The sequence below is a fragment of the Oratosquilla oratoria genome, unplaced genomic scaffold, assembly GCF_046742065.1.
Source record: "Oratosquilla oratoria isolate Oo_2021 unplaced genomic scaffold, ASM4674206v1 SCAFFOLD45, whole genome shotgun sequence".
Classification (NCBI taxonomy): Eukaryota; Metazoa; Arthropoda; class Malacostraca; order Stomatopoda; family Squillidae; genus Oratosquilla; species Oratosquilla oratoria.
Genome location: NW_027467710.1, coordinates 2184836 through 2210027, shown reverse-complemented (window position 1 = coordinate 2210027; position 25192 = coordinate 2184836). Strand labels below are relative to the sequence as shown.

Genomic DNA, 25192 nt, shown 5'->3' with positions numbered 1-25192 from the left:
AATGTATTTCAATGCAATTTTACAGGATGAGTTGGCAAGAGTGTTTGTGACACTCTTTGATGCTAAACACCTATTGTCTCCATTGCTTTGGAATATGTTTTACAAGGAAGTTGAAGTTTCAGACTGCATGCAGACTTTGTTTCGGGGAAATTCTCTTGGCAGCAAAATTATGGCCTTCTGTTTTAAGGTTTGCATTGCAATATTAGATTTTTTGTGCTGTTGTAATAGTAGTGCTATTTTTTTTTTTATATTATAGCTTCCTCATACTATTTAATGGACCAAGTCTCTCTCTCTGTATATATATACATGTGTGTGTGTATTTACCTAATTGTATTTTGTGGGAAGAGCTATGCTCATAGTGACCTGCTATTGTATCGTTCCGCATCTGGGGTATTGGCTGCATGTTATTGTGGCAAAGTAGCATGCAGTTGATACTTTAGGGTCTATATGGGGCACCCCTATGGACCAGAGCCACACATCATTTTGTCTGTGATAGAGGAAAACTCTGTTCATGGAGAAATGATGACACTTTTATACTACGACTATCCCTCTGTTATGCTTTCCCCCAACCCCTTGTTACTGTCCTGTACCATATCTCTGAATATTCATTTCCTTTTTTCGCCGACCCTGTGGTGGGGGAAAAGAATGCTACCACCAAGTCTTTCCACTTAAGTCATAAAAGGCGACAAAAAACGGGGATGGGATCAGGAGTCCTACTACCTGTAGCCGCAAAAGGGGACATTCCTAAAAAAGAAGTAAAGGCATAAGAGGGTCTGGGAGTTTTCCAATTAGTACCTTAAGGTTTGGGTCTTTTAATGTACATGGATGTGGTACAGATGAGGGTAAAAGGGAAGAGATAGGCAGTATGTTTGTGGGAAGAAAGATAGATGTGCTGGCTTTGAGTGAAACAAAAATGAAAAGAAAGGGCAACTGTGAGTTTGGGAGTGTAGCTGGGAGATACTCAGGAGTAAAGAGGGGATGAGGGAGAGAAGGGGTGGCTATACTAGTAAGTGAAGAGATAAGTAAGCGGGTTGTGGAGTGGAAGGAGGTGTCATCAAAGTTGATGTGGATGAAGGTGAAGCTTGGAAGGGAGATGTGGGTTTTTGTAAGTGCATGTGGACCTGGTAGTGAGAAGAGCATAGAGGAAAGGGAGGCTTTTTGGGTAGATATAAATGAGTGCATAGAGGGATTAGGGAGAAGTGTCAATGTAGTTGTATTGGGAGACCTTAATGCTAGGGTAGGAAATGAACCAATAGATGGAGTGATTGGGAAGTATGAAGTTCGAGGTAAAAATCGTAGTGGAGAATTGATGGTGGAGATGTGTCTTGAAAGAGAGTTGATGATAGCAAATACAGTGTTTAGGAAGAAAGTCAAGCATAAGTACACATGGGAGAGGGTGGTGGATGGAAGGGTGGCAGATAAAGCGTTAACCCCTTCCATACGGTGCCGCACACGTAGGCGTCATGAGGAGCAAGTGGATTCGCGACGCTGCCATATCGGCGTCTTGATTATATTTATTGTAGTCGCCCCTGTGTTTTTACATTCTCCCAAATGCACCCTGAATCCCATTCTCTGTGGTTTTCAAAATTCGCGGGTGAAAGAGAGAACGATCGATATAAGCGGCGACTATATTTTATGATGCGAATATTATTACGTTACGTCATACGGCTGGCATTGGCTGCTGCCCGCGAGATTTAAGTCCCGTACTGAAGTGGTTAATGGACTATATAGTGGTTAATAGGAATATAGTAGGAAGAGTTACGGACATACATGTTATAACGGGAGAAAGTGGGGGAATATCAGATCAGTTTTTGGTGGAAGGCAAGTTGAGAATGGAGGATAGATGGAGAAAGAGGAAAAGGGCAGAAGGTAGTGAGGTACTTAAGAGTGAACTGCTTAAATGAGAAAAAAAAGGAGAATGAGTGGGAGGGAGTAAATGATAGAGTAGAACTAGGAGTGGAGGAGGAATGAGGATGGTTCAAGAAGGGAGTCTTAAGGTGTACAAAGATGGTGTGTGGAACAAGGAGGGCGGGAGGAAATAGAAAGAAGGGTAGTGAGTGGTGGGATGAGGAAGCAAAGAAAGGTGTAGAAGAGAAGAAGCAGGCATTCATAGATTGGCTACAAATTAGGATGAAGGAATCATATGAGAGGTACAAAGTAAAGAGAAGGGAAGTTAAGCATAAGATGAAGGAAGCAAAGAGGAGAGCAGATGTGAAATGGGGTTAGAGTATGACAGAAAATTTTGAAAGTAATAAAAAGATGTTTTTGGAAGGAAATTAAAAGAGAAAGAGGAGGCGAATCAAATAGAGAAGAAAAGGTAAAAGGTGCAGATGGAGAGATGATAATGGAAGATAATGCAGTAAGGGGAAGATGGGCAGAGTATTGGAGGGAGTTGCTAAATGTGAAGGAGGATAGGGAGGGAAAGGTAGTTGCAGTGGGAAGCACTAAGAAAATGAGTGATGAGTGAGGAAAATGGAGGAGAAATAGGGAAGGATGAAGTGAAAGCAGCTGTTAAGATGATGAGAGCAGGTAAGGCACCTGGTCTGGATGGATGCCATGCAGAATGTCTGAAGAAAGGAGGTACAGTTATGGTGGACTGGCTGGTGAGGTTATTTAATGTTTGTTTAAGAGAGGGTAGAATGCCTGTATAGTTCCGCTTTACAAGGGAAAGGGGGACAAGTGTGAGTGTAGTAGTTTCAGAGGGATCAGCTTGTTGAGTGTAGTTGGGAAGGCTTATGGGAGGGTCTTGATTGAGAGGATTAGGAGAGGAACAGAAAGAGTAATTGGTGAGGAACAGTGTGGTTTTAGGACAGGTAGGGGTTGCATTGATCAGATTTTTGTGGAAAGACAGATATGTGAGAAAGCTATAGGAAAAGGTAAGGATGTTTTTTTGGCTTTTATGGATCTGGAAAAGGCCGACAGGGTGGTAGACAGGAAGGCATTGTGGGAGGTTTTGCAGATATATGGGATAGGAGGAAAGCTGTTAAGAGTAGTCGAATTTTTATGAGAGTAATAGAGTTTGTGTTAGGATTAGAAATGGGGAGAGTGGTTTGAGGTAAAGGTGGGACTTTGTCAGGGATGTGTTATGTTGCCCTGGCCGTTCAATTTATACATGGATGGGGTAGTGCAAGAGGTAAATGCAAGGGTAGTGGGTCAGGGATTGGAGATGATTAAAGAAAATGGAGAAAAGTGGGAGATAAGCCAGTTGTTGTTTGCTGACGACACTGCGCTTGTAGCAGGATCAGAGGAGGGATTGTGGAAGCTAGTGACAGAGTTTGAGAAGGTGTGTGAAAGAAGGAAGCTGAAGATAAACGTGGGAAAAGTAAGGTGATGAGATGTACAAAGGGAGAGTGACAGCAGGCTGGAAGTGAGCATTAAGGGTGAAATGTGGCAGGAAAAGGTGGAGTGAAGGTGAAGGTAGGATGTAGATTGAGAGAAGTGAGTAAATGCCTTGGTGGATTGAAGAGTGTAATGAGGAATAGACATTTTGGAAGGGATGCTAAGAGGAGGCTGTATGAAGGAGTGATTGTGCCAACAGCACTGTATGGGGCAGAAACATGGAACATAAGAGGAAGAGAGAAGGAGTTTGAATGTGTTGGAGATAAGGTGTCTGAGAAGTATGATGGGGGTTACTAGGCTCGCTAGAGTGAGACATGAGGAGGTGAGGAGAAGAACGGGGGGGGAGAGTGAATTGGGAGATAGGGTGGATGAAAGAGTATGAGGATGGTTTGGACACATGGAAAGAAGGAGTGAAGAAAGAATAGTAATAGAGGGAGGGAATGGAGATATGGAGGGAGTGCAGATGAGGGGACATCCTAGGATGAGGTGGATGGATGGGGTGAAGGGGGCTTTGGGGAAGAGGGGAATGTCTGTTGAGGAAGGACGGGAGAGGACAGAAGACGGGTGAATGGAGAAGGGTTGTATATGGATGATGTTGTGATTGCATGAGGTGGAATAGGCGGGGAGTGAGGTAGTATGTGTGAGAAAAAATTGACGCAGCCCGAAGGGATTTCTCCCCGTCCTCTCCTTTTATCCTTTTATGCATGAGGGAATGGAGAGAGGGGGTCGCCGAGTTAATGAAGCGGCCTTGCTGTGGATGTGCTGTGTCTTTCGACACTGCTTCTGACCTAGGGCAGTGGAAAAGATGCAGGGATGACACGTCATCCAGGAGGCGCCAAGATAAGAGGTAGGGTGGAGGGGTGTGGAGTGTATTCAGGGATGGAATGGGTGGAAATGATTTTATGCCTTTTCCTTTTTGGCTACCTCCCTTGTAAGGGAGAAAAAGCCTTGGTATATGTATGTATATATGTATATATATATATATATATGTATATATATATATATGTGTGTGTGTATATATATATTTTGGAAGGAAGTTAAGAGAGGATGAAATGAGTCAAGTAAAGTAGAAAAGGTAAAAGGTAGGCAGATGGACAGATGTTATCAGAAGAGGAGGCAGTAAAGAAAGATGGGCAGAGTATTTAACCACTTCACTCAAGGGCACATCACACATCTGGCAGCATTAGCTGCCCGACGTGCGATGTTGTGGCATAATAATTGTGTTATAAAAAATAAAGTCAGTGCTGAATCGTTCGTTCTCTTTCACCCGTGAATTTTGATAACCATAGAAAATTGATGAAGCCAGTTTAGAGAGAATGGAGATTACGTAGGTACGACTACAATAGATATAATCAAGATGCCGACGTCGGCATCATCGCATAACCACTTGCTCCTCATGCCGCCTACATAGGCGTCACCGTATGGAAGTGGTTAAGAGACCTGTTGAATATGGAAAAGGATAGGAAGGGATTGGTGTAATACATACATACATATATGTACCAAGGCTTTTTCCCCCTTACAATGGAGGTAGCCAAAAAGGAAAAGGCATAAAATCATTCCCACCCATTCCATCCCTGAATACACTCCACACCCCTCCACCCTCCCTCTCATCTTAGCAGTAAAGTAAATTAAAGGTGTAAGTAATGGGAGGCAGAAAAAAAATTATAGTGATGTAAGAGGAATATAGAGGCAAAATAGAAAAGATGAGATGTAAGTAGCTTTGAAAATGATGAGAGTCAGGTAAGTTGTTGTTGTTGTTGTTGTCGTTCCCTAGACTGTCTGTCCGAGCAGTCCCGTCTCCCCAAGGAAGGCCACAGCCGAAACTGGGTTTTCCCACAAATCCTTTATAGAGTGTATGTTGTGTTGTTTGCGTGCATGATTGTGTATAATGCAGTCTTCCATTATGTGTTGTATGGTATGGGGTGAAGTGTTACATCCTGGGCAGTCAGGTAAGTAGTCTGGGTTGGATGAGTGTCATATGGAGTGCCACAAGAAGGGAGGTACAGCAATAGTGGACTGGCTGGTGAGATTGTTTAATGTTTGTATAAAGAAAGGTAGAGTACCAGAGTAGTGGAGGAGTACCTGTATAGTTCTGTTTTACAAGAAAATAAAAAGGACATATGAGTGTAGTAGTTTTCATAGGAATCAATTTGTTGAGTGTAATTGGGAAGGTTTATGGGAAGGTTTTAATTGAGAGGATTAGGAGAGGAATAATGTGGATTTAGGAAAGGTAGGGGTTGGGAAGGCTTATGGGAGGGTTTTGAATGAGTGGATTAGGAGAGGAACAGAGGGAATAATTGGGGACGAACAGTGTGGGTTTAGGAAAGGTAGGGGGTTGCATGGATTTTTTGCAGGAAGGCAGGTATGTGAGAAAGCTATAGGAAGAGGTGAGGATGTTTTTTGGGCCTTTATGGATTTAGAAAAGGCTCACAGGGTAGAGAGGAAGGGACTGTGAAAGGTTTTGAAGATATATGGGATTGGGAGAAAGCTGTTAAAGGTAGTCAAGAGTTTTTACAAGAGTAGTAGAGCCTGTGTTAGAATGGGAAATGGAGAGAGTGGTTTGAGGTAAAGGTGGGACTGCATCAGGAATATGTCATGTCACCATGGCTGTTCAGTGTGTACATGGATGGGGTGGTGTGCGAGGTAAAGGTAAGGATAATGGGCAGGGGACTGGAAATGGTTAGAGAAAAGTGGGAGGTGAGTCAGTTGTTGTTTGCTGACAACCCTACACTTGTGGAAGGGTCAGAGGGGTGTTGAAGGAAGTTAGTGACAGAGTTTGGGAAGGTATGCATTAGGAGAAAGTTGAAGGTATCACTGACTTATACTTGAACAATATGGTGGAGGTAAAGAATGATCCTTCATCCATAAGGGGTTAAGATTGGAGGGGCATTTAGTAGCTTTAACCACTTCAATATTAGTCAAATACTTTTGTGCAGCTGCCTGATGTACAGTGATTCAGTGATGCATCACAATACACCCATTATAAATTTACAGCTGTAATACTCATTCTCTTTCACCCTGAATGTTAAATAAGCGTAGAAAATGTGATACACCCTTGTGCTTCATGATGCAGACGTTGGAGTCATCATGTGCTAAGCATTAAATATGTATGAAGTAGGTGTATGGTTTGACTTGGCCACTCCCCCTTATGCAGTTAGTATACCATATGGGGCTGCAGACAGGGATTGAGTATAGCATGAGTAAGTAACCCCTGTGATTGTTACATCCCACTACCACAGTATAACATACTGATCATGTGATCATACCACCAATTACAGACAGATCATATAATTAATGGGCTGGGATTTTGTATAGCTTTTTGGTAAGGATAATTTAGGACCAGTCAATCTGTTGCCCTTGGTCTCTCTTGCAGAAGACCTGTGGTCTTTAGGTAATTGGGGACAGCCTCCAGGCAGGACCATAACTCAGAGAAGATAGATTTTGTTGTTTAGGGGTTGTTAACATGGGACATTGTAATATGAGGTGTTCTATGACTTCTGTATGGTGGATGCATGTGGAGCTGTTTGAATCTGGTATGGTTTTAATGCTGAATGGTGTCCTTAGTGTAGGTGAGCCAGTGTAGTTCTTGTGAAGTGTGGGAGGGTTTTATTCTGTGGAGCTCATTTCAGGGGAGCTGTTGGAGAGAGAGAATTTAGAAAGAACTAATATAAAAATTATATATTGACTTTGTAAAATGATGGATGGCTCAAGGATGCCTAATTTTTCTTTTTATCTTGTACAGATTTATGGAGCCTCGTATTTACACAACCTACTAGAGCCGTTGATAAGACCGCTAACAGAAGCCAAAGGTGTGTCATATGAGGTGGACCCTGCTCGTCTGGACCCTTCAGAGGATGTGGAAGACAATAGACGTAACCTACTTGCCCTCACACAAAAAGTCTTTACAGCCATTGTCTCTTCTGCAGATAAGTAAGCCTCTAATATATCAAGGTATATTCATTAGTAGTAATAGCAGAAGAAGTATGAATGTAGTAGTTATACAGGGATCAGTGTCTGTATTGCTGGCCTATACCATGTTAAGTTAAAAAAAAAAAAAAAAAAACTATATCCTTTTATATTTTATCTACAAGTATATATACCAAGGGCTTTTCCCCCTTATAAGGGAGGTAGCCATGTGAAAAGCCAAGTACCTACTCCCATCCATTCCACTGCAGCCACCACCCTATCTTCCCTTTTTTCTTGGTTCCTCATGGATGACGGGTCATCCCTGTATCCTGTATCCCACTCACTGCCCTGAGTCGGAAGCAGTGCAGCAAGATACAACACATCCACAGAAAAGGCTGCTTCACTTAATTGGCAAACCCTGATCTCTGTCTCCTCATGCAGAAAAAAGAGAAGACAGGGAATCCTTTCGGGCTGCATCAAAATATCATTCATACATAACCATTCTCTACACCCTATCCTCCACCCTTCCATGCATCATAGTATCATCTATACACAGCCATTCTCCACTCAGCACCTTCTCCTGCCTTCTACCTACCTTGCTCAATGCCCCTTTCACCCCATCCATCCATCTTATCCACTGTTGTCCACTGAAGTTCACTCCCTCCACCTCTGCCTTCACTCCTCTTTTACAAATTTTTCTTCACTTGTTCTTTTCATGTGTTCAAACCATCCCAATACTCTTTCATCAGCCCTATTTTCCATCTTCTTTTTCTACTTCTGCTCTCCTCCTCACCTCTTCGTTTCTCACTCTATCCAGCCTTGTAACCCCTACCATACTTCTCCGACATTTCATCTCAAACACATTTAAACTTTTCCTCTTTGCCTCTTTTATATTCCAGGCCTCTGCCCTATAAAGTACCTTTAGCACAGTCACCCCTTTATATAATCTCCTCTTTGCATCCATTCCCAAATGCCTATTTCTCTTGACACTTTTTAATCCCTCCACTCCTCCCAGATATGTAAATGATAAATTAAAAGATAAATACGAAACTCTAAAACTGCGTAGAGATATAGAATATTTAGACAACACAGAAATGGCAGAAGTTATGATCAGACATTTCTGAAGCGGCCTTGCTGTGGATGTGCTGTGTCTTGTGACACTGCTTCTGACCCAGGGCAGTGGACAGGATACAGGGATGATCCGTCATCCAGGAGGTGCCAAGATAAGAGGGAGGGAAGAGGGTGGAGGGGAGTGGAATATATAGGAAATGGAATGGGTGGTTTCTATCCCTTTTTCTTTTTGGCTACCCCCCATGTAGGAGGAAAAAGCCTTTGGTATATGTATGTACCTAGTTGTATTACATGGGATGGGAGCTATGCTCGTTGTGACCCGTTTTCATATCTCTCCAAGTCCAGTTTATTCTTGAAATCGTGTATAGTTCTGGCATTCATTGTTTCACTGTTCAATTTTTTCCAGACATCAATCACTCTGTGTGGGAAACTATTCTTTTTCAGGTCTCTTCTGTAACTGTCTTTCTTTAGTTTCTTTTTGCATCCTCTTGTTTCTCTCCTGTCCTATTTTAACCACTTCCATACGGTGACGCCTACATAGGTGTCATGAGGAGCAAGTGGGTACATGATGATGCCGACGTCGGCGTCTTGATTATATTTATTTTAGTCGTACCTGCGTGACCCTCATTCTCTCTAAACTGTCTTCATCATATTTTCTATGGTTATCAAAATTCACGGGTGAAAGAGAACGAGGGTTTGAGCAGTGACTTTATTTTTTATTATGCGATTATTATGACGCAACATCGCGTGCCTGGCAGCTAATGCTGCCAGACGTGCGATGTGTCCCAGAGTGAAGAGGTTGATAGGTCATCTCTATCAAGAACTTCCATCCCTTTCATAATTCTGAATATGGTCAACAAGTTGCCTCTTTCCCTTCTCTGCTCTAATGTTGACAGCTGTAATTTCTCCAATCTTTGTTCATATGTCAAACTTGATAGTGTGGGTGCCATTTTTGTTGCTGCTCTTTGGATTCTTTCTAATTTTCTTGTGTTTTTCTTTGTGCTAGGTGCCCACATTGATATAGCATATTCTAATTTCGGTCTTATCAATGCAAAAATTATTTTCTTAACCATCTCCTCATCCATGTAGTCGAAGGCCACTTTCATTGGTCTTAATAAGTTGTAGGTCTCTCCAAATAACTTATTTACATGTTTGTCAGGTGCCAAGTCAGGGCGGTGGGCAGGGTGCAGGGATGACCCGTCATCCAGGAGGTGCTCAGATGAGAGGGAGGGTGGGAGGGGTGTGGAGTATATTTAGGGATGAAATGGGTGGGAGTGTTTTTATGCCTTTCCCTTTTTGGCTACCTCCCTTGGAAGGGGGAAAAAGCCTTGGTATATGTATGTATGTAAGTCACTTTAGATGATTACTCCTAGGTCCCTGGCTACAAGGAGAAGGATGAGGTGTCTGAGAAGTATGATTGGGGTTTCTAGGCTAGATAGAGTGAGACATGAGGAGGTGAGGAGGAGAACAGGGGTGGAAAGGGAGTTGGGAGATAGGGTTGATGAAAGAGTATTAGGATGGTTTGGACACATGGAAAGAATGAGTGAAGAAAGACTAGTAAAAGAGGTATGGAAGGCAGATGTGGAGGGAGTGAACATGAGGGGATGTCATAGGATGAGGTGGATGGATGGGGTGAAGGGGGCTTTGGGGAAGAGGGGAATGTCTATTGAGAAAGGACAGGAGAGGACAGAAGACAGGGGTGAATGGAGAATGGTTGTATATGGATGATGTTGTGATGCATGAGGTGGAATGGGCAGGGGGATGGGGGGTGAGGTAGTATGTGTGAGCAAATTTTGACGCAACCCGAAGGGATTTCTCCCCGTCTTCTCCTTTATGAATGGGGGGAAGGAGAGGGTGGGTCGCCGATTTAATGAAGCGGCCCTGCTGTGGATGTGCTGTGTCTTGCGACACTGCTTCTGACCCAGGGCAGTGGACAAGGTGCAGGGATGACCCGTCATTCAGGAGGTGCTAAGATACGAGGGAGGGTGGAGGGGTGTGGAGTGTATTCAGGGATGGAATGGGTGGGAATGATTTTATGCCTTTTCCTTTTTGGCTACCTCCTTTGTAAGGGGGAAAAAGCCTTGGTATATTATGTATGTATTTATTTTATCCATTTATCTACTTTTTATTTGTTTGTCTATTTTTTCCTCATCCAACCTAGTTATGGACCAAAAAGTCTCTTGTCGGCATGCTTTTCCTTTATAATCCTTTAAAAGTTCTTGGGGCCCAGTCTGGAGACTCAGTATTGGCTTTCAGGGTTTCAGCTTCAGAAAAAGATGATGGGGTTGACCAGTTTTCAAAGTCGGTGGCAAGGAGATGATTATCTCCATTGGTCGTCCTACAAGACCACCGGAAGCAGGTACCTGCCATTGAACTGGATCATGATAGTGATTGTAAGGTGTATTTGTGTGAGAATGGTGCACCTCCACATGTATGTTTGCAATCCTGTTGGTATTTGTAGTATGTTGAGAGTGTGAGTTGTATTTACCTAGTTGTATTATACAGGAAGGGAGCTATGCTTGTTGTGACCCGTCCTTGTATCCTTTAGCATCAAGTTTTTTCTTAAAATCTTGAAAAGTGTTTGCACACACTGATTCTTTATCTAAGTTATTCCAGATATCCAGTACTCTGTGTGGGATTTTTTTTTTTTTTTTTTTTTTTTTTTTTTTTTTCTCTCTCTCTCCCAGATCTCTTCTATACTTACCCTTTTTGAGTTTCTTTTCATGACCTTTAGTAAATCATTCCTATCAAGGATTTCCATTCATTTCATGATTCTATAGATAGTAGATCGCCTCTTTCTCTTCTGTGCTCCAGTGTTGGCAGTTCCAATTTGGATAATCTTTGTTTGTATGTTAATTTGGAAAGATCTGGTGTCAACTTTGTCATTGCTCTCTGTATTCTCTCTAATTTCTTTATATTCTTTTTAGTACTGGGTGTCCATAATGTCGCTGCATATTCCAGTTTTGGTCTAATTAATGTAACTAATATTTTTTGGGTACCTCCTCTGTAAGGGGGGAAAAAGCCTTTGGTATATATACATACATATACCAAGGCTTTTTCCCACTTACAAGGGAGGTAGCCAAAAAGAAAAAGGCATAAAATCATTCCCACCCATTCCATCCCTAAATACACTCCACTCCACCCTCCCTCCCTCTCATCTTAGCACCTCCTGGATGATGGGTCATCCCTGCACCCTGTCCACTGCCCTGGGTCAGAGGCAGTGTCGCAAGGCCGCTTCATTAAATCAGCGACCCCCCCCCCCTCTCCGTCCCCTCACGCAGAAAAGGAGAAGATGGAGAGAAATCCCTTTGGGCTGCGTCAAATTTTGCTCACACATACTACTACCTCACCCCCAACCCCCCACCCATTCCACCTCATGCATCACAGCGTCATCCATATACAACCATTCTCCATTCACCCCTGTCTTCTGTCCTCTCCTGTCCTTCCTCAACATACGTTCCCCTCTTCCCCAAAGCCCCCTTCTCCCTATCCATCCATCCAACTCATCCTAGGACGTCCCCTCATGTTCACTCCCTCCACATCTGCCTTCCATACCTCTTTTACTAGTCTTTCCTCATTCATTCTTTCCATGTGTCCAAACCATCCTAATGCTCTTTCATCAACCCTATCTCCCAACTCCCTTTCCACCCCTGTTCTCCTCCTCACCTCCTCATGTCTCACTCTATCTAGCCTAGTAACCCCTATCATACTTCTCAGACACCTCATCTCCAACACATTCAAACTTTTTCTCTCTTATGTTCCATGTTTCTGCCCCATACAGTGCTGTTGGCACAATCACTCCTTTATACGGTCTCCTCTTAGCATCCATTCCCAAATGTCTATTCCTTATAACACTTTTTAACCCACCAAGGCATTTACTTGCTTCTCTCAATCTACATTCTACCTCCACCTTCACTCCACCTTTTCCTGCCACATTTACACCCAAGTATCTAAAACTATCCACTTCCTCCAGTCGCTCTCCCTTAATGCTCACTTCCAGTCTGCTGCCACTTTCACCCCTTGTACATCTAATCACCTTACTTTTACTCACATTTATTTTCAGCTTCTTTCACACACTCTCCTGAACTCTGTCACCAACTTCCTCAATCCCTCCTCCGATCCTGCCACAAGCGCAGTGTCGTCAGCAAACAACAGCCGGCTCACCTCCCACTTTTCTCCATTTTCTTTAATCATCTCCAATCCCTGACCCACTTTAATAGGTTGAAGATTTCTCTAATAATTTTATTTATATGTTTATCTGGTGTCATGGCTTTGCTGATTATTACTCCAAGGTCTCTTTCTGAGTACACTTTTTTATTTCTTCTTCATCAATTTTATGATTTTTTAAATTCTGTTTTTACTTTTTTCAAACTCCATTATACAACATTTCCCACATTTGAGTCCATTTCCAGATTTTGTCCAGGTCTGATTGTAATGAATTACAGTCCTCTGTTCTTTCTCTAGTATTTTTGTGTCATCTGCAAAGAAATTCATATAACACTCAATTCCTTCATCCATGGCAAACATGATTGGAGCCAGCACTGACCCCTGTGGGACCCCACTTATCATTTCTTCCCACTTCGAGTATTTGTTCCTAATTAGTACCCTCATTTTTCTCCAAGTCAGGAAGTCTTCCATCCATTCTAATAATTTACCTCTGATGCCACCTATTGATTCTGTTTTTCTTATTAATTTCTTGTGTGGTACCTTATCATCAAATGCTTTTTGTAGGTCTATTATCCCTGTTAAATCTCAAGATAACATTTCTATCAAACCTTTGGTATGTCTTTGGGGTCTTGTTGAGGCACGTTTTTTTGGGGTATGACTCCAAGTGGAGATTCAATTGTACTTACGTCTAGACATCTTTTTGTTGGTTCTTTTTCCGTAAATCCTTTCTTTTTTCCTTCCATTATTGTCACAGATCATGAAAAAAATAAATAAAGATACAAAGACGGTTACATTGTCAGTCACTCAAACTATGTAACTCCCTTCTCAATTTGTGTAAACAACTAGGTGGGGGTTGGTTGGTTCCAAAATTGTTCGTCAGCGAATCACCAGATAGCGGTCCGGAGCATATTCTCAACATGTCCTGCTTCAATTGCTGCACATGTTAGGGTGTTTTTGTCTAAGGGCTTAAAACTTAATGTATATCAAAAGGCACATGTACAACTTACTTTCATCTCAGTGTAATTATTTCCATTAGTGTACTAAGTTTAGTCAGTGATTTAGGTATGAAATTGTAAGGGACAGTAGGTACCTCTATTATCTTGTATAACAGACATATTTCTTATAAACACCTTTCTGCTTCTCAGAAGAGTAATTATAGTGTGTAAGGTGGTTCATTGTTATCCAAAGTGAAGTAGAATCTAATTGAAGTACTTTTCTTTGCAGATTTCCTCCTCAGCTCCGCAGCATGTGTCACTGCCTGTATCAGGTCTTAAGTAAACGCTTTCCACAGTTCCCCCAAAATAATATTGGCGCAGTGGGAACTGTCATCTTTCTCAGGTTTATCAATCCTGCTATAGGTCAGTATGAGAATTAAAACCAAAGTGGGCAGATATAAGGCTTGACACATATGACCTTCCAGATCTAAAGTCAAACAGCTTGTCTGTTAAAATAATCATCTCTTCCAGATATTTGATCCATTGTGTGTGTGAGTGTGTTGAGAGAGATATACTACACTAAATGTGGGGAATATTCACCACACTAGATATAGTGAATATGCACCACACTAATTGTACTAAATGTTTTAGTGATGGAGAGAAGGGAAGAGATACCTTAAGAACAGTATGAAGAAAGGTGTTTTCAGTGGAAGACGTAAGATACATTTCTTGAAATCTCTGAAGTAACTTGTTTGCCCCAAAAATCCAAACACATAGGGCAAAGGGAATGGCTTCAGCCACAGCTATGTACCTCCTGGTGTAGGCTCCTCACCTCCTATGAAAGGAATGTGTGAAATGATAATTGTTTGAACTGTTAATAGATGGTAGGGTCTTTTAATGATAATAAGAGTAGTTATTCTTGGAGGTTACAAAAATTTGTGTAGCGAGTGAGTACAAGGGATATACCAAAAGAAAATGTGGGTGTATGGGGTAAATAAAACTGTAAGAGCATAGGTCAGGATGCCAAACAAGGGGAAATCTGTGTGAGTGACAGAGGTGGAGCAGAATGGATAGGCTAGGGCATCTTGTCTCATGAAAAGAGTACACTGAGGATGAAGTGGCAGTAATGCTGTGAGAGTGATGATGTGCAATCATTGTATGAATTAAGTGGGAAAGAATTTATTGATATGTAGTAGAAGTGAAAGGGATTAGGATTTTCCTTTTCCTTGCTTCCTTGCCTAATTTCCATAGTGGGTAATGGCTAATTGGGTTGGGGGGAAGTAGAGTTCTGGACTTGATAGTATTTGCATGGATAGTAAAACATGGTTCAGGTTTCTTGAATTCATATGATCATTCAGGATGTTATGACTATTAAGATGTTTGTTATTAAATTTGTGCTCTTTAGTTTAAATATTTGTATTGTTACAGTTTCACCATGTGAGACGGCAGGCATCTTAGAGAAGCAACCTACTCAGCAGATCAAGCGTGGCCTCATGTTGATGTCCAAGATCTTGCAGAATATTGCCAACCACGTGGAATTCAGTAAGGAGCAGCATATGCTTCCCTTCAATGACTTTCTACGGCAACATTTTGAGGCTGCACGCAGACTCTTCATCCAAATTGCGTCCGATTGTGAAAGTGTGGAACAGACAAGTCACAGTATATCATTTATCAGTGATGCTAATGTTCATGCATTGCATCGACTACTCTGGAATCATCAAGAGAAAATTGGTATGTTACACATATATTTGTCAATAAACACCGTAGCACCTATTGGTCACTGTTGATATGATACTGTGAAGAAGGAATTTCATATGCAGCGATACATATAAAGGGAACAGGACAGTCACACTTTACACATGCATCCAACCCTGGAACAAAGAAGAGAAAGAGGAGATCTACTAACCATCTACAGAATTATGAAAGGGAGTCATTGTTAGAGATGATGTACTAAAGTGGGATAAAAGAAACACAAGAGAACATACATACATATACCAAAGGCTTTTTCCCCCTTACACGGGGGGGTAGCCAAAAAGAAAAAGGCATAGAAACCACTCCCACCCATTCCATTCCACACATATTCCACTCCCCTCCTCCCTCACTCTTATCTTGGCACCTCCCGGATGATGGGCCCTCCCTGCATTCTTTCCACTGCCCTGGGTCAGAAGCAGTATTGCAAGACACAGCACATCCACAGCAAGGCCACTTCATAAATTCAGTGAACCCCCCCCCCTCTCCGTCTCCTCATACTTCCTCACCCCCCATCCCCCACCCACTCCTCCTCATGCATCACAGCATCATCCATACACAACCTTTCTCCATTCACCCCTATCTTCTGTCCTCTCCCATCCTTCCTCAACAGACATTCCTCTCTTTTGTAATGCCCCTTTTACCCCATCCATCCATCTCATCCTAGGATGCCCCCTCATATTCACTCCTTCCGCCTCTGCCTTCCACACCTCTTTTACTAATCTTTCTTCACTCATTCTTTCCATGTGTCCAAACCATCCCAATACTCTTTCATCAACCCTATCTCCCAACTTCCTTTCCACCACTGTTCTCCTCCTCACCTCCTTATTTCTCACTCTATCTTGCCCAGTAACCCCTATCATACTTCTCAGACACTTCATCTCAAACACATTCAAACTCCTCTCTTCCTCTCTCATGTTCCATGTTTCTGCCCCATACAGTGCTGTTGGCACAATCTCTCCTTCATATAACCTCCTCTTAGAATCCATTCCCAGATGTCTATTTCTCATTACACTTTTTAATCCACCAAGGCATTTACTCGCTTCTCTCAATCTACATTCTACCTCCACCCCCACTCCTCCCTTTCCTGCCACAGTATCTAAAACTATCCACTTCCAGTCTCTCACCCTTAATGCTCACTTCCAGCCTGCTGTCACTCTCTCCCCTTGTACATCTCGTCACTTTACTTTTGCCCACATTTATCTTCAGCTTCCTTCTTTCACACACCTTCTCAAACTCTGTCACTAACTTCCTCAATCCTCCTCAATCCTCCTCTGATCCTGCTACAAGTGCAGTGTCGTCAGCAAACAACAACTGGCTTATTTCCCACTTTTCTCCATTTTCTTTAACCATCTCCAATCCCTGACCCACTACCCTTGCATTCACCTCTTGCACCACCCCATACATGTATAGATTGAACAGCCAGGGCAACATAACACATCCCTGACAAAGTCCCACCTTTACCTCAAACCATTCACTCTCTCCATTTCTAATCCTAACACAAGCTCTACTACTCTCGTAATAACTGCTCTTACAGCTTTCCTCCTATCCAATATATCTGCAGTACCTCCCACAGTGCCCTCCTGTCTACCCTGTTGTAAGCCTTTTCCAGCTCCATAAAAGCCAAAAAAAAACATCCTTAACTTTTCCTATAGCTTTCTGACATATCTGTCTTACCACAAAAATCTAATCTACACATCCCCTACCTGTCCTAAAACCACATTGTTCCTCACCAATCACTCCCTCTGTTCCTCTCCTAATCCTCTCAATCAAGACCCTCCCATAAAACAAACTGATCCCTCTGAAACTACTACACTCACACTTGTCCCCCTTTCCCTTATAAAGCGGAACTATACAGGTTCTCCTACAGTCCTCTGTCACTCTACCCTCTCTTAAACAAATATTAAATAACCTCACCATCCAGTCCATCATAACTGTACCTCCTTTCTTCAGACATTCTGCATGACATCCAGCCAACCCAGGTGCCTTAGCTGCTCTCATCATCTTAACAGCTGCTTCCACTTCATCCTTCCCTATTTCTCCTCCATTTCCTCACTCATCACTCTCATTTTCTAGCACTTCTCACTGCAACTACCTTTCCCTCCCTCTCCTCCTTCACATTTAGCAACTCCCTAAAATCCTCTGCCCACCTTCCTCTCCCTGCCTTCTCTTCCATTATCATCTCTCCATCTGCACCTTTTACCTTTTCTTCTCTACTTGATTTGCCTCCTTTCTTAATTTCTTTCCAAAACATCTTTTTATTGCTTTCAAAATTTTCTGTCATACTCTTACCCCATTTCCAGGAGGTGCTAAGACGGGAGGGAAGGTGGAGGGGAGTGGAGTGTATTTAGGGATGGAATGGGTGGGAGTGATTTTATGCCTTTTTTGGCTACCTCCCTTGTAAGGGGGAAAAAGCCTTGGTATATGTATGTATGTATGTACTCTTACCCCATTTCACATCTGCTCTCCTCTTTGTTTCCTTTATCTTATGCCTAACTTCCCTTCTCTTTACTTTGTACCTCTCATATGATTCCCTCGTCCTAATTTGTAGCCAATCTATGAATGCCTGTTTCTGCTCTTCTACATCCTTCTTTGCTTCCTCATCCCACCACTCACTACCCTGCCTTCTATGTCCTCCCGCCCTCCTTGTTCCACACACCATCTTTGCACACCTTATGACTCCCTCCTTGAACCATCCCCATTCCTCCTCCACTCCTAGCTCTACTCTATCCTTCACTCCCTCCCACTCCTCTCTCAGCTTCTTCTATACTCATTCTCCTTTTCTTTCTCATTTAAGCAGTTCACTCTAAGTACCTCCCTACCTTCTGCCCTTTTCCTCTTTCTCCACCTATTCTCCACTCTCAACTTACCTTCCACCAAAAAATGATCTGATATTCCCCCACTCCCCTTAGAACATGTACATCCATAACTCTTCCTACCATACTCCTGGTCACCACTATATAGTCCATTAATGCTCTATCTGCCACCCTTCCTTCCACCACCCTCTCCCATGTGTACTTATGCTTGACTTTCTTCCTAAACACTGTATTTGCTATCATCAACTCTCTTTCAAGACATATCTGCACCATCAATTCTCAACTACGATTTTTACCTGGAACTCCATCCTTCCCAATCACTCTATCTATTGGTTCCTTTCCTACCCTAGCATTAAGGTCTCCCAATACAACTACATTGACATTTCTCCCTAGTTACAGAAGAGATCTGAAAAAGAATAGCTTCCCATACAGAGTGGTAGATATCTGGAACAAATTGAATGAGGAAATAGTGAATGCAAAAACCATACAAGAATTTTAGATCAAACTGGATGCTGAGTGATACAAAAGCGGGTCACTACGAGCATAGCTCTCTACCTGTAAAATACAACTAGGTAAACACACACACACACACACACCACGGAAAGAAAATCAAGAAAGACAGGTATAGAAGAGATGTGAAAAAGAACAGCTTTCCTCACAGAGTAATAGACAGTTGGAACAAGTTAGATGAGAAAGTGGTGTGTGTAAAAACAATACATGAATTTAAAAATAGTTTAGATAAAATGAGATATGAAGACGGGACACCACGAGCATAGCTCCCCTTCCCGTAAAATACAACTAGGTAAATACACACACACACACACATGACTTGGTGGCACGGTTGGCAGAGTCATTTTCTTCCATTTTGCTTCAATTACACACTACTTACATTGTAATTTAACCATATTGGGTGTCCACAAGCACACCCCTTGCCATACATTGCACCCTGGGCATTCTGTAATTGTAACACTGTTACAAAGTATTTTTCAGGAGCTCCAATTTATGCATGTTGTCACTGTGTGTCTATTTACCTAGTTATATGGGAAGAGGAGCTATGCTTATAACCTCTCTTTGTATCTTGCAACATCTAGTTCTTTAATTCTTGTATGGTGTTTGCACACTACCGTTTTGTCCAATTTGTACCAGACATACACCATTCTGTGTGGAAAACTTTTTATTTATTGATTGATTATTGTTATTATTATTATTATTTTATTATTATTATTATTATTTATTTATTTATTTATTTATTTTTATTTTTTTTCCCCTCTCCCTTCTTAGGTATCTGGCTACATTATGTTTTTCTTTAGTACCATAAACTACTATGCACTTTTTTTATCCACTGTGTCTCTGACCCAATTCTCTTTCTCCTTAATTACTTTACCATATTCTTCCACTTGTTGCTGTACTATTTCTTTAAAAGTTATTTTTTTATTTTCTAGATCAATTTTCCATTGATTTTTTATTTCTCGGAGATCTGTCTCTTTTATTATTTCTCCAACTTCCTAGGTCATCACTTGTATTTGTTCTTTTACTTATTTTTTCAAAGCTTCATTTTTGTAGATTCATTTTTCATTCTTTTGTATTCAACTTTAATTGTTTAATTCCTGTTGTGTATTTACCTAGTTGTATTTACCTAGTTGTATTTTGCGGGAAGGGGAGCTATGCTCGTGTTGTCCCGCCTTTGTATCTTGCAGTGTCTAGTTTGTTTTTAAACTCATGAATGGTTTTTGCGCATACTATTTCATTGTCCAGTTTGTTCCAAGTGTCCAAAACTCTATGAGGAAAACTGTTTTTCTTCAGTTCTCTTCTATAGCTATGTTTTTTTATTTTCTTTCCATGTCCTCTTGTGTTTCTTTTGTCCCAGTTAAGTAAGTTCTCACTATCGAGTACCTCTGTGCCTTTCATGATTCTGTAGATGGTCAATAGGTCACCTCTCTCTCTTCTTTGCTCCAGTGTCGGTAACTCCAGTTTAGCCAATCTCTCTTCGTATGATAGGTTTGCAAGTGCAGGTGCCATTTTTGTAGCTGCTCTTTGGATTCTTTCTATTTTCTTTATATTCTTTTTGGTACTGGGGGACCACAATGTCGCTGCATACTCTAATCTAGGCCTTATCAATGTAACCAATATTTTTTTCATCATGTCTTCGTCCAAGTATGTAAACGCCACTTTTATTGATCTTAGCAAGTTGTAAGTCTCCCCGACAATTTTGTTAATCTGTATATCATAGGACAAGTCGTTCGTGATAATTACTCCCAAATCTTTTTCGGATCCTACTTTCTTTACTTCTTTGGTTCCAATTGTATATTTTCCTGATATTCTGTTTTTGCTTTTTCCAAACTCCATTATGCTACACTTCTTCGTATTAAAGTCCACTTCCCATTTCTGACTCCAGTTCCATACCCTATTTAGGTCTTCTTGCAGTGCTTCACAGTCCTCATCAGTTTCTATTTTCCTTAGCAGTTTGGCGTCATCGGCAAAGAAGCTCATGTAGCAGTTCACGTCCTCATCCATGTCATTCATATAGATAGCAAACATTATTGGTGCCAGCACAGATCCTTGCGGTACTCCACTGATCACCTCTTTCCAGTCTGAATATTTTTCTCTGAGCACTACTCTCATCTTTCTACCAGTCAGAAAGTCCTCTATCCATTTTAGTAGGTTTCCCTGTATTCCTCCTATGTGTTCCAGTTTTTTTAGTAGTTTTCTGTGTGGTACTTTGTCAAAGGCTTTTTGCAAGTCTAGGAATGCACAATCAGCCCATCCATTTCTTTCTTGCACTATGTCTATTAGTCTTGAGTAAAAGCATATTAAGTTTGTGGAGCATGATCTTCCTTGTCTGAATCCGAATTGTCTTGGGTTTAATATGTCATTGTCTTCCAGATGTTTTACCCATCTATTCTTGATTATTTTCTCACAAATTTTGGCAATGGTGCTTGTTAGTGATACTGGCCTATAGTTGGTGGGTTCTTCTTTGTTTCCTCCTTTGTGTATTGGTACAATGTTAGCGTTTTTCCAGTCCCCGGGTATCTTTCCTTCTTTGAGTGAGCTGTTTATTAAGATGTGTATTTTGTCTGTTAGTTCTTCTTTGCACTCCTTTAGAATCCAATTTGCAATACCGTCCGGGCCATGTGATTTTCTGACATCCAGCCTTGATAAATGTTCTGATATTTCCTTTAGTGATGCTGTAAACTCATTCATGAGGGGAGATTTCTTGTTTTTGTCTATGTCACAATTCGGTATTTTCTCTCTGGTGAAAACAGATTTAAAGTGATTGTTCATGACTTCGGCCATCTCTAAATCTTCTGTGTATTCTATGTTTCCTTGGCATAGTTTCACCAATTCCTGTTTGTTTTTAAGTTTACCATTCACATACCGATAGAATAGTTTGGGTTGCTCTTTGCATTTGTCTATAATATCCTTCTCATGGTTCCTTTTCTCCTCTCTTCTCACATTAACATACTCATTTCTATAGTTAACATAAATTTGCCATTTGCTTTGTTTTTTGTCTTTTCTCCACTTTTTCCAAGCTTTGTCCCTTCTGTCTTTTGCCTCACTGCATCTTTTGTTGAACCAACATTTAATGTACTCTCTCTCTCGCTTTTGTCTTGGTACATGCCTGTTTACCCCTTCATTGTAGTTTTCCATCAATATATTCCATTTCTCTTCCACTGCTGTTTCTTCCCTGTAAAATATTTCCCAGTTTGCATTCCGGAAGAATGTCTTTAGTTTTGTAAAGTCTGTTTTGTTGTACCTCAGTCTTCCTTTCCTATGCTTTTCGTTCCTCTCTATGTCTATTTCTTCCTTTAGTATAGTTTCGATGAGTACATGGTCACTCTTTCCAATTGGTGTCTCATACTGGACTTTATGCACTATTTCAGGCTCTGTTGTAAATATTAGATCTAGTTTCGATGGCTCTTCATTATTTCTGTACCTTGTGTTTTCATGGACCCATTGGGTCATTGTGTACTCCATGGTCATATCTAGCAGTACATTGCCCCACGAGTCATCTCCTCCTTGCACTGTCATGCTGTCCCAACAAATTTCTTTGCAATTGAAGTCCCCCATAACTACCAGATTACCCTTACCCATTAGTATCTCATTTAGTGATTTTCTTGTGTCATCTAGCATTTTTTTATGTTCAATTTCTTTCCACGCGCTTGTTTTTGGAGGCACATAAGTCACCACAAACTTTCTACTTTTCATATTCTTGCCTTCGACTTTTATCATGATCAATTCAGCATTACCTTTGCCCTCTGCAATTTTTGTCACCTTTAGGTCTTTCTTGGCCAAGAACATGATTCCCCCTCCCTGTTTCTTGTCCCTGTTTTTTATCCAGTAGTTGTATAAACCTTGTCCGATAACAGTGGATGGTATTTCACCTCTTAGTTTAGTCTCTACAATTCCCATTATGTCTGGTTTTGCTTCTAACAGATAATCATTGAGTTCGTTCAGTCCCGAAATTAGTCCGTCAATGTTGGTATAGGCCACTTTTAATTTTCTTCCTTCTCCCTGGTTTCTTCTTCCCTTGTTTTGTTCGTTTTGAAGCGCCATTGTCTTAATCTCAAGTCTATTACTCTCCACTGGAATTCTTTGCATTCTGTCTCCGATCTTTTCAAGTTTTTTTCCTTTGCTTCTTCTCTTAGCGCCCTTTCTTTTTCTAATTCCTCAGTACTCATTTCTCTTTTTATCCATATCTTATTGTATTTTTCACTCTTTGCCAAGTTACCTACTTTTTCAAATATGTCTTCTACTACCACTTGTGACCTTAGTTTTATCTTTAGAGGTCGATTCCTATCCTTAGTATAGCGACCAATTCTGTAAGTCTCTTCTAAGTCTGTGCCTGAATCACTATCTCCCCCCTGAATTTCATTAAGGATTTCTACTGCTGTCTCTTTTTCTTCTTTTTCTCTCATGTACCTCGCCAATCCTTGTTTTTCTTTAAGCCCATAAACCACAATACATTTCTTCCTATCTACTGTGTCCCTGACCCAATTTGCTTTTTCGTTAATCACTTGAATGATTGTGTCTTTTGCATTATCTTGCATTTGCTGCTTGACTATTTCTTTGAAAGCAATTTCTTTATTTTCAATATTTTCTTTCCACTTCTTAATTTCCTGGATACTGTCCCCACCTAAGTTTTCTTCGATCTTTTGTGTCAATTCTTGGAATTTGTTGTTCACTTCCTGCTTTAGATTTTCGCTATTATTATCATTAGTTTTCTTCTTTTCATTATCATTCTTCAGTTCATTTATGTCTCTTTTCATTTCTTTAATTTCGTTTGTAAGATCCAAGTTAGCTTTTTTCAGGTCAGAAATTTCATGGTTAGTCTTAGATAAACAATCAATTAAACCAATGACCTCTTTTCTTAAGTCCATGATTTCATTTTCCCACCGAGTCCTATTTTTGCTCATCTCTCTCTCTATCTCTAATAATCTACTTAAGTTCTTTCTTTCGTACTTACCAAACCCTAAGAAATCATTGTCATAACACGTGGTGCTTTGTTTATTGTTTACATCGCGGTTCAGTGGATTGCCTCCAGATGGCTCTGATTCGCAACTGGCTTTCGAGTCGTTTTCATTCATTTTTGCTAATTTCGAGTTAACACAATTAACTAGCACTGCATAGATACCATTTCGGGCACTCACGTTCACTCCCCACCCCTACAGTACAAACCAGGTTTTCCTTTTTCGTCGTAAATCCTCTTCTTCTTGGTCGCGCGACGACAGCGACGACGAGCGGTGTTGCTTCGATGAGCGTGTATATATGTGTGTGTGTGTGTGTGTGTGTGTGTGTGTGTGTGTGTGTGTGTGTGTGTGTGTGAACACAGAGGGAAAGAGAGAGAGATGTAGTATGATATGAATGAATAGAAGACTTAATTCTCCAGAAAATAGGTGATTTTTGTTACTGTGCACTTATTCATGTTTGCAGGTGATTATTTATCAAGTAGTAGAGACCATAAGGCAGTGGGAAGACGACCATTCGACAAGATGGCAACTCTTCTTGCGTATCTTGGGCCTCCAGAACATAAACCCATTGACTCGCAGTAAGTATAATGTGCTTGTCATGTTAAGAGTGGTTATTTCACAGTAATATTACTTCAGGATTAGGTGAATAAGATTTTTTTTTTATTTATTTATTACATTTTATTACAGTTTTGATTACATTTTATTTGAAGGGTGCCTGTATCATAATATTTGGCTTTCAGATGGAGTAGTATGGATATGACAAGCACAAAGTTTGAGGAGATAATGTCGAAGCACAATATGCATGAAAAAGACGAGTTTAAATCCATTAAGACTCTCAACATTTTCTACCAGGCAGGAACTTCTAAAGCTGGCAACCCAGTTTTTTATTATATTGCAAGAAGATATAAGTAAGTATTAAACTAGTTTGGGTATATGAATGTGGATAACATTTTGTGAATTTCACATAGACATGGATTAAACCATATTAACATCATTGATAGGATGGATGAAAGAGTATTGGGATGGTTTGGACACATGGAGAGAATGAGTGAAGAAAGGCTAAAAAGAGGTGTGGAAGGAGTGAACATGAGGGGGCGGCCTAGGATGAGATGGATGGATGGGGTAAAAGGGGCTTTTGGGAAGAGGGGAGTGTCTGTTGAGGAAGGACGGGAGAGGACAGAAGACGTGTGAATGGAGAATGGTTGTATATGGATGATGTTGTGATCCATGTGGTGGAATAGGTGGGGATTGGGGGGAAAGGGAGTATGTGTCGGGAAATTTTGACTCAGCCCGAAGGGATTTCTCCCAGTCTTCTTTTCTGCATGAGGGGATGGAGAGAGGGGGTCACCGATTTAATGAAGCGGCCTTGCTATGGATGTGCTGTGTCTTGTGACACTGCTTCTGACCTAGGGCAGTGGACAAGATGCAGGGATAACCCGTCATCCAGGAGGTGCCAAGATAAGAGGGAGGGTGGAAGGGAGTGGAATATATAGGAAATGGAATGGGTGGGAGTGGTTTCTATGCCTTTTTCTTTTTGGCTACCCCCCGTGTAAGAGGGAAAAGCCTTTGGTATATGTATGTAACTCTGCCCATCTTCTTACTGCCATCTCATCCATTATCATCTCTGCATCTGCACCTTTTACCTTTTCTTCTCTATTTGATTCACCTCTTCCTCTCATAATTTCTTTCCAAAACATGGAAGCAAAAAACTCTCTCTCCATTTTTTCCATTTTCTTTAACC

The 25192-nt window shown here is 41.2% G+C and overlaps 1 protein-coding gene across 1 annotated transcript in view; it reads left to right on the top strand.

Moving 5' to 3' along the window:
* The window catches only part of LOC143023144 (neurofibromin-like), a 375045-nt gene that overhangs the window by 163089 nt on the left and 186764 nt on the right, over nucleotides 1-25192 (top strand). Inside the window, exons 25-30 of the mRNA XM_076181656.1 lie at nucleotides 26-187; nucleotides 7082-7269; nucleotides 13708-13841; nucleotides 14847-15149; nucleotides 23915-24029; nucleotides 24192-24359. Of these exons, the coding sequence (XP_076037771.1) occupies nucleotides 26-187; nucleotides 7082-7269; nucleotides 13708-13841; nucleotides 14847-15149; nucleotides 23915-24029; nucleotides 24192-24359 (1070 nt within the window). The remainder of the gene's footprint in view (nucleotides 1-25; nucleotides 188-7081; nucleotides 7270-13707; nucleotides 13842-14846; nucleotides 15150-23914; nucleotides 24030-24191; nucleotides 24360-25192) is intronic.